The sequence below is a fragment of the Ranitomeya imitator genome, unplaced genomic scaffold (assembly GCF_032444005.1).
Source record: "Ranitomeya imitator isolate aRanImi1 unplaced genomic scaffold, aRanImi1.pri SCAFFOLD_1637, whole genome shotgun sequence".
In the NCBI taxonomy this organism is placed as follows: Eukaryota; Metazoa; Chordata; class Amphibia; order Anura; family Dendrobatidae; genus Ranitomeya; species Ranitomeya imitator.
The window spans coordinates 169,906-180,761 of NW_027193837.1; the positions used below are offsets into that span (position 1 = coordinate 169,906).

The window sequence follows — 10,856 nt, forward strand, 5'->3', positions numbered from 1 at the left end:
TTTTAACCTGTGACAAACCTGGCTGGGCAATATACTACATGACTGGCCAATATACTACATGGCTCTGTGCTGTATACTACTTCACTGTGCAATATACTACATGGCTCTGTGCTGTAGACTACGTCATTGGGCAATATACTACGTGGCTGAGCAATATACTACGTGGCTGAGCAATATACTACGTGGCTGGGCAATATACTACGTGGCTGGGCAATATACTATGTGGACTGTGCAATATACTACGTGACTGTGCAATATACTACGTGGCTGGGCAATATACTACGTGACTGTGCAATATACTACGTGGCTGGGCAATATACTACGTGGCTGGGCAATATACTACGTGACTGGGCAATATACTACATGACTGGGCAATATACTACGTTACTGGGCAATATACTACGTGGCTGGGCAATATACTACGTGACTGGGCAATATACTACATGGCTGTGCAATATACTACATGGCTGGGCAATATACTACGTGGACATGCATATTCTAGAATACCCGATGCGTTAGAATCGGGCCACCATCTAGTGTGGATGTGTGTGTGTGTGTGTGTGTGTGTATATATATATATATATATATATATCACTTTGAACACATTTTATAAGTGGTCATAACCTTGTAAATAACTCATGAAAGAATAAAGTTACGTTAAAACCAAGCACAGCATTGTTTTTATTGTGAAATTCTCAATGAGTTTAATTTGCCACATGACACTCTTCCCATTGGAAAAAATAAAGTTGGATCCAAAGTGGCCGACTTAAAAATGGCCGCCATGGTCACCTCCCAGCTTGGAAAGTTTCCCCCCTCCCATATACTGTTCCACAAAGAGGGAGTTGGTATCAGCAACCATTCCCATTTTTATTTAGGTGTATCCATATAAATGGCCCAATGTGTGTGTGTATGTATGTATGTATGTGTGTATATGTGTATATATATCACACTAGATGGTGGCCCGATTCTAACGCCTGATTCACGTAGTATGTTACCCAGCCACGTAGTATATTGCCCAGCCACGTAGTATATTGCCCAGTGACGTAGTATATTGCCCACCCATGTAGTATATTGCCCAGTCACGTAGTATATTGCCCACCCACGTAGTATATTGCACAGTCACGTAGTATATAGCTCAGTGACATAGTATACAGCACAGAGCCACGTACTATATTGCTCAGCCACGTATGTCACAGGTTAAAAAAAAAAATAAACATATACTCACATTCCGATCCGAGGGCACCTTGTAGTTCTGTTGGCAGCTTCCGGTCCGAGGGTGTGATGACATCACGGTCACATGACCATGACGTCATGGCAGGTCCTTCTCGCGCAGGCGCTGTGATGACGTCGCGGTCACATGACCGTGACATCATGGCAGGTCCTCCTCCCATACCATCGTTGGCACCGGAACTTGCCGCTTGCATGGAGTGATTACCGGAGCGTGGCGAGGAGCGGGAAAGGCAGCGGCGGAAGGTGAGTATATAATGATTTTTAAAAAATTTTTTTTATTATTTTTAACATTAGATCCTTTTACTATTGACGCTGCACAGGCAGCATCAATAGTAAAAACTTGGTCACACAGGGTTAATAGCGGCGGTAACGGAGTGAGTTACCCGCGGCATAATGCGGTCCGTTACCGCCGACACTAACCCTGTGTGACCGGAGGAGAGTATGCGGGCGCTGACTCCGGGGAGTAAGGAGCGGCCATTTTCTTCCTGACTGTGCCCGTCGCTGATTAGTCGTGGCTGTTTTGTCGCGACCAATCAGCGATTTGGATTTCCTTGACAGAGGCCGTGACCAATGAATATTCGTGACAGACAGAAGGACAGACAGACAGACGGAAGTGACCCTTAGACAATTATATAGTATCGTGTATATATATATATATATATATATATATATATATATATATATATATATATATATATATATATATATACATACAGTGGGGCAAAAAAGTATTTAGTCAGTCAGCAATAGTGCAAGTTCCACCACTTAAAAAGATGAGAGGCGTCTGTAATTTACATCATAGGTAGACCTCAACTATGGGAGACAAACTGAGAAAAAAAAATCCAGAAAATCACATTGTCTATTTTTTTAATCATTTTTTTTGCATTTTATGGTGGAAAATAAGTATTTGGTCAGAAACAAACAATCAAGATTTCTGGCTCTCACAGACCTGTAACTTCTTCTTTAAGAGTCTCCTCTTTCCTCCACTCATTACCTGTAGTAATGGCACCTGTTTAAACTTGTTATCAGTATAAAAAGACACCTGTGCACACCCTCAAACAGTCTGACTCCAAACTCCACTATGGTGAAGACCAAAGAGCTGTCAAAGGACACCAGAAACAAAATTGTAGCCCTGCACCAGGCTGGGAAGACTGAATCTGCAATAGCCAACCAGCTTGGAGTGAAGAAATCAACAGTGGGAGCAATAATTAGAAAATGGAAGACATACAAGACCACTGATAATCTCCCTCGATCTGGGGCTCCACGCAAAATCCCACCCCGTGGGGTCAGAATGATCACAAGAACGGTGAGCAAAAATCCCAGAACCACGCGTGGGGACCTAGTGAATGAACTGCAGAGAGCTGGGACCAATGTAACAAGGCCTACCATAAGTAACACACTACGCCACCATGGACTCAGATCCTGCAGTGCCAGACGTGTCCCACTGCTTAAGCCAGTACATGTCCGGGCCCGTCTGAAGTTTGCTAGAGAGCATTTGGATGATCCAGAGGAGTTTTGGGAGAATGTTCTATGGTCTGATGAAACCAAACTGGAACTGTTTGGTAGAAACACAACTTGTCATGTTTGGAGGAAAAAGAATACTGAGTTGCATCCATCAAACACCATACCTACTGTAAAGCATGGTGGTGGAAACATCATGCTTTGGGGCTGTTTCTCTGCAAAGGGGCCAGGACGACTGATCCGGGTACATGAAAGAATGAATGGGGCCATGTATCGTGAGATTTTGAGTGCAAACCTCCTTCCATCAGCAAGGGCATTGAAGATGAAACGTGGCTGGGTCTTTCAACATGACAATGATCCAAAGCACACCACCAGGGCAACGAAGGAGTGGCTTCGTAAGAAGCATTTCAAGGTCCTGGAGTGGCCTAGCCAGTCTCCAGATCTCAACCCTATAGAAAACCTTTGGAGGGAGTTGAAAGTCCGTGTTGCCAAGCGAAAAGCCAAAAACATCACTGCTCTAGAGGAGATCTGCAGGGAGGAATGGGCCAACATACCAACAACAGTGTGTGGCAACATTGTGAAGACTTACAGAAAACGTTTGACCTCTGTCATTGCCAACAAAGGATATATTACAAAGTATTGAGATTAAATTTTGTTTCTGACCAAATACTTATTTTCCACCATAATATGCAAATAAAATGTTAAAAAAACAGACAATGTGATTTTCTGGATTTTTTTTTCTCAGTTTGTCTCCCATAGTTGAGGTCTACCTATGATGTAAATTACAGACGCCTCTCATCTTTTTAAGTGGTGGAACTTGCACTATTGCTGACTGACTAAATACTTTTTTGCCCCACTGTATATATATATATATATATATATATATATATATATATATATATATATATATATATATATATATATATATATATATATATATATATATTAAATTAGAGCTTACTCCGTCAGTCAATTAAGAATTCCTAAAGTGGGTGGATGGGCAGATGAATGAGGATGATGTTGTTGATGGTAATGATGGTGTACAGCTGTGTGGACTCTTGTACATCTTCCACCCTGACGAGGCTGAGTGTCACAGCCCATGTCCAGACCCCCAGTATAGGGGGGACCCTCTGTGTTCCTCACTACCAGGTGCTACATTTCCCACGTTGTTACCACAGGGTGAAATTCTGCAGCTTTTTAAGTGAAATCCATTAACAAAGTCCACAGAGCTAATGGGGGACAAAGTGCAGCAATTCCCTTTACTAATTAATATAATGCCCCTGTGTTAAGGGGGAGAAGAAGGTCAGACCCCCAGCAATGTCACCATTACCTGTATCTCCCATGGGACTGCTGGGGTGAACAGAATAATTTCAAAATATCAGAAAAGATGATCCGAGGACCAGTGCGATCTGAGGAGGCTCGGTGGGATCAGAGGAGGCTCGGTGGGATCTGAGGAGGCTCGGTGGGATCTGAGGAGGCTCGGTGGGATCTGAGAAGGCTCGGTGGGATCTGAGGAGGACCAGTGCGATCTGAAGAGGCTCGGTGAGATCTGAGGAGGCTCGGTGACATCTGAGGAGGCTCGGTCATATCTGAGGAGGCTCGGTGACATCTGGAGAAGATCAGTCACATCTGAGGAGGAACGGTGCTTAGAGAAAGAAAAAAGTGATTTCATGATCGAAATAATCAGATTGTAAAGGATCGAAACTGGAACAAGAGGAATGAAAAATGTCAGAAACCGGGAACAATATGTGGAGATCAAGGGTTCCCACAGAACAATGGAGGAACTGACACCAAATGTGGATTGTTGGGCTGGAGACATCAGAGCTGCCGCCATCTTCCTCTCATAGAGTGACCGAGATTGTCCTCAGTATCGGCCGAGGTGAGAAAGCGGCAGACACCGACCAGGAGAAGATGGCACTAAAGTAATGAGATCTCCTCTAATTGTGCAATCACACCTCATTGTATGGAGATGAGGAGTCGATCTGCCCAATTTCTAACCAAGAGATTAATTCATGAAGCAATTGTGAAGCAGTAACAAATGGGTGAGAGTTTTAAGGAATAACAGAAAACAACAACAAAGATCAAACTACCCAAATAAATGAAACAAAGATGGAGATGTTTTGTGATTCACCTGAGGGGTTTGACTGATTGTATTTTGTATGCGCATTAGTTCTGTCTCTCCACGGAAGACCGAACACATTATACCTTGATGTTTGGGCTATATGAAAAGATATACAGATTACTAATTACCACTTTAGTCACTGTACAAAGCGACCTCCTTTACTTCAGTTTAATTGTTTACATTTTTATTGCTATGTAATAAAGTGATACTTTTTCTTTTAATTTATTTAGGCAGTTTGATCTTTGTTGGTGTCTTCAAGAGATTAATTATAATAAAGACACTGATACAAAGAGCGAGTAAAAATGTGTTAAAAAATAGCAAGGACATTAAAATAAAAAGAAAATAAAACTTCAGTGGAACAAAAAGCAAAACTAATGAATTGCTAATTAAAAATTATCAATAATCCAAGTAAAGCTAAACAAAAAATGTAAGTTGAAAGAACTTGAAAATGAGGGTGCAAAAGTTGAATTAAAAATAAAATTATTAAACCCAGTCACTTAAACATGTGAAGACATTGTGAAATTACAAATGTAAAAATTATCAGATCTCTCTCTGTCGTACGAAAAAAAAAAATAGCAATTCTGGAACAAAAACAATAAAACCAGTGAATAAGTCATCTACTGAAAGCATAGAATATAAATAAAAAAAATGTAAATATTACATTGTACAATCGTCTAAATTATCTGTAATAAAATAAAAAAAGATATTTCACAACATACTAAAAATGTTTCAATGATGAAATCCATTTAAAATGTAAAAGTTGGAGGTTTATAAAGTGAGATGGAAAATATGTGACTAAAAAATACATAGTATAAAAGCTCGGAGCTGGACCCCCATATTACCCCACCCTGGCAGCAGAAATCATTATGGATCTGTAATGTCCGGTTATTCCACATTTCGCGCCTCATCAATGTAGAAAGCGACTTTGTCTCTCGCTAGGTTTTAGTCCTGGAGATCTCCTGAGATCTGGGGATCTCTCCTCAGTGTAATGTATCATTAGAGCAATTCTCTAGAATTACCAGGAGCGGCGAGAACAGCAGATATGGAGACATACGGGGGTCGGAGATCTGAAGATTATTATATACAATTTATCTGATGGGATCTGGATATGATAGGTAATAATTAGCCTATATATAATCCTATAAACTCCATCTATATGTAGTTTCTATCCATCCATTATTTCTATTTCTACCGGTGTTGAACGATAAATATGAGATCGATGCCTAAATAAGGAGATAAGTTATGATTTAAATACTAGACAGATATAAATAATAGATTAATAGTTAATATATGTGAGATGTAGAGTCAGACCCATAGACACGGATATATAATATATTTTCATCTCCTTTTCACATCACTTGATTGCGATTATTCATTGATATCAGATATGTGAGATGCAGAGTTGGATCCGTAGATAAGTCGATAATCAGTGAGATATGAGATCCATTAATAATTACCAGCTGAATATGAGCTGTATACATAAATGAGCAGATCCCAGAATCCTGCGCCCGTGGACGGGTGGATCACAGGTCGGTATATAGACACGTGGATATAGAGATAATTATGGAGTCATTACAGGTGTCCTGTTTCCCCTGGATTTTGGGGCCGGCTGGGGGGGGTTGTAGGAAGCTTTGCCCCATGGTCGTTTCCTCTCCTCTCGGGGGCAGTGTGGGGTCTGTGTGCCGAGCCCACTCTTCCACTCTCAGTGCTGATCTCTGCTCTGGGCTATTCACATGCTAATAGTGTATATCTGAAACTAAACCTGTCAAAAACTGAACTCCTCGTGTTTTCTCCCTCTACTAACCTACCTTTGCCTGACATTGCCATCTCCGTTTGCGGTTCCACCATTACTCCAAAGCAACATGCCCGCTGCCTTGGGGTCATCCTTGATTCTGACCTTTCATTCACCCCCCACATCCGATCACTGGCTCGCTCTTCTTACCTGCATCTCAAAAACATTTCTAGAATTCGCCCTTTTCTTACTTTCGACTCTGCAAAAACTCTTACTGTTTCACTTATTCATTCTCGTCTGGACTATTGTAACTCTCTACTAATCGGCCTCCCTCTTACCAAACTCTCCCCGCTCCAATCTGTCCTGAATGCTGCTGCCAGGATCATATTCCTCACCAACCGTTACACCGATGCCTCTACCTTGTGCCAGTCATTACACTGGTTACCCATCCACTCAAGAATCCAGTACAAAACTACTACCCTCATCCACAAAGCACTCCATGGCTCAGCACCACCCTACATCTCCTCTCTGGTCTCAGTCTACCACCCTACCCGTGCCCTCCGCTCCGCTGATGACCTCAGGTTAGCATCCTCAATAATCAGAACCTCCCACTCCCGTCTCCAAGACTTTACACGTGCTGCGCCGATTCTTTGGAATGCACTACCTAGGATAATACGATTAATCCCCAATCCCCACAGTTTTAAGCGTGCCCTAAAAACTCATTTGTTCAGACTGGCCTACCGCCTCAATGCATTAACCTAACGATCCCTGTGTGGCCTATATTAAAAAAAAAAAAAAAAAATTAATTAACTGGTTCATGCAGCTTTACATGAACACCCAAGCCTTACACTATGGCTGGTCCGAATAACTATAGCAATTGTTACCATCCACCTCTCGTGTCTCCCCTTTTCCTCATAGTATGTAAGCTTACGAGCAGGGCCCTCACTCCTCTTGGTATCTGTTTTGAACTGTATTTCTGTTATGCTGTAATGTCTATTGTATGTACAAGTCCCCTCTATAATTTGTAAAGCGCTGCGGAATATGTTGGCGCTATATAAATAAAAATTATTATTATTATTATATTATTTACATTTCACAGAGCAGCTCTGGATATAAGGGGGCTCAGAGCTCAGGACCCTACATTCTCCAGCAGAGATCACCTGCTCCTGGTTCTTCACCACCTGAGGATACTTTGCCTTCTACCTGCCATCATGCAGCCTACTCCCATCTTCCCAGGACTTGGTCATCACTTGGCTCAGGCTCCTGCTCTGCCAGCGGCCATTCAGGACCAGACAACACCCAAGAAAGCCTTTGATATTGATTCCCTACTATCCAGGGAGGACAGACCGGCTCCCCGAGTGATTGTGGAGGAACCTGGATGGCAGATGCCCCCTGCACCCCATGGCTACTCCTATAGGGCCATGTCCTACCCTCCAGTATTTCTCTGCCAACCTGCAGCCTTCCCCGGCTATGTTCAGCCTCAGCAGCATTACGGACCACTCAGTGGAGGGTGCAGATGTCCGTACCCCCTGTGCAGCCACAGAGGTGAGTCCACACTCCTCATCTTATTATATTCTATCTAATTAGTTTAGGTGCTAATAATCTTTACAAAAAGTTGGTTAGATCAGGAGAGATGTGGACTTTTCTTCTTCAGGTTAAGAATTGCTGAGACTTGTATTTCTCGCATCCGAACAATAATCTTGGATCTCACTTGTAGAAGTTGTAGCTCTTTGCGCTCCAGTCCTGGGTTCGTTCCTTCTTTCCTTCCTGTGCTAACATCGCCATCTTCTGCTTCTTCCAGGATATACGTCCTTCACCAACTGTCCAATAGGATCTCTGCCCTGCAAAACAGGATCCCACAAGCTGAAAAGGATTAGGACGGTCTTCACTCCAGAACAGCTGGAAAGGCTGGAGCAAGACTTCCTAAAGCAGCAGTACATGGTGGGGACAGAACGAGTGGACCTGGCTGCCTCGCTTGGCCTCACAGAAACCCAGGTAAGAGCCGGTACATGCACTTTTTAAATGTTGTTCTTAACTTGAGCCCCTTTTGGTTTGACAATGTGGTTTTTGTTTTTTTTAGCAGAACACATTTGCTTTGTAATTTTCCTATGTACAGCTCTGAATGAAGAGACCACTGCAAAATGTTCAGTTTGTCTGATTTTTCTCATTATATGTATATTTTTGAGTAAAATGTAAAATGTAAATTGTTCTTCTAGTCTATAAACTTCTGACAACATGTCTCGGAAGTTCCAAGCAATGTTTTTTTTTCTTTTTTCTGACAAAGAAAAATGGTCAAAATTAAAACCACAGTGCGTTTAGACCTCAAATAATGCGAAGAAAACAAGTTCATAATCATTTAGAAACAACAATACCAATGTTTTACCTCAGGAAGAGTTCAGACATCAATATTTTGTGGAATATCCATGATTTTTAGTCACAGCTTTCATGCTTCTTGGCAGCTTTCCTCCAGTCTTTCACACTGCTCCTGGTGCAGAAATGTCAGCAGTTCTTCTTTGTTTGATGGCTTGCGACTATCCATCTTCCTCTTACCTCTTAGAGGTTTTCAGTGGGGTTCAGGTCTGGAGAATGGGCTGCCCATCACAGGGTTTTGATGTGGTGGTCTCATAATTTGGATTACTATGATGTTACTAAAGAGTCTCACATTTTCTTTAGATCCCAGATCTCAACAATATCTTCTCCTTTCTTCACAGGTGAAGGTCTGGTTCCAGAACCGAAGGATAAAGTGGAGAAAGCAAAGTCTGGAACAGAAAAACGCCAAGCTGTCAAAATTTGGAGTTTTTCCCAAAGAAACACCAGCCATAGACCCCACCAAGATTGAAGGAGAGGAGGAGGTGGATGTGGATCAGTAGATCACCACCACTTTATCTCCTCTTGACCATTAAGGAAGAGTCAGAAAGCCATATGACTCAGACAGGGTTGACAACGCAATGCTTGGACTGGCCCACAGGAGCGGGATAGCATTTATTTTTATGCAGCTGTTATGCTTGTGTCAGGAGAGCTGATAGCCAGTCTCAGTGTTGCAAACCCAATTTGCGTTATCCGGCCTTCTGCCTCTTCCCCAAGTATGGAGGAGTCTGCAGGCAACTACAGGATGTTTCTGTCCTTTGCAAAAAAAAAACTACCATGGACAATGAGACCCAACGATCTAGTCACTTGGTGCAGAAACATCATCTTTGGAAAAGCCTAACCCTACTTGTCCTCCAACCAGGAAGACACCAAGCAAGAGTTGTGTGATGGACTTTTTCATCTCCATATGTGTGTTAGATGTCTTAGACTTTGCCTGACACTTTAGAGTCCAATTTTGTAGGCCAGTTGGGCATCTCAGATCTTTGTTATTCGGGAATTAATAATCTTGCAACCATCTTCCAGAAATGAATGGTTGATGTATAATTTTAGGTTTGGGTGGTGGAAAAAAAAGGTCTTCCTGAGTCATTGGAAGGAAATGAAGGCGCAGTATATACGATTTGTCCCTCGTCTTACTGTGGTCCTTTCTAGTAACTGTGTTACTGTTACCCTTTATATTTGCGTTGTCTCAATGCAGCATGCACTATTGTCCTATTTGAGTCCAGTAACCTAGGACCGGATTTGTGGATTTCTTCAAGTTTTACCCTTTAACACCATCAGTCCTGGGGAACTTGGCACTGCCTGTATAATATTAATACCCCCTCTCTCGCCTTCTGATTGGCTGGAGACTGTTCAGCCCGTTCCCTGTCCTATCATACATCTCGGCCCCTATGGTGGCTCATGAAGGACCATTGTAATTTATATTTGATTATTTTATTTAAATCAGATGTTTTATACTGATATTTATTCTATACTTTTAAATAAAACCTTTTTTAGACTTCTTACCAAATTATCTTTCTGTTGTCAATCTCTTCTCTTGGCATTCGTTCTCATTGGCGATGAGCGAATGTCCTCGGATATCATGTTATCGAGCATGCTCAGGCGCTTTCTGAGCATCTTGGGCTTGCTCGAATAATATGTTCTAGTCCCCGCCGCTGCAAGTCTCGCGGTTGTTAGACAGTCGCAACACAAGCGGGGATTTATGAACAAACAGGAAATCCCCGCATGTGTGGCGGCTGACTAAAAGCCACGACACACGCTGCCGCGGGGACTCGAACATATTATCCGAGCACGCCCAAGATGCTCAGAAACCGCCTGAGCATGCTCGATAACACGATATCCGAGGACGGTCGCTCATCACTAGTTCTCAAGTATCTTATTGTAATGCTCATCACTCCTAAAAATATTAACCCCTTCACGACTTATGACATTAGGTCTTATAGCGTG

General features: G+C 42.3%; 1 protein-coding gene across 1 annotated transcript; it reads left to right on the forward strand.

Annotated features, from left to right (window-relative positions):
* The first annotated feature begins 7,756 nt into the window (after positions 1-7,756).
* On the forward strand, positions 7,757-9,415 carry LOC138654361 (homeobox protein not2-like). Its single transcript, XM_069743415.1, has 3 exons — positions 7,757-8,090; positions 8,347-8,540; positions 9,257-9,415. The coding sequence occupies exons 1-3, from the start codon at positions 7,757-7,759 to the stop codon at positions 9,413-9,415; spliced, it is 687 nt and encodes a 228-aa protein (XP_069599516.1).
* The last annotated feature ends 1,441 nt before the right edge of the window (positions 9,416-10,856 follow it).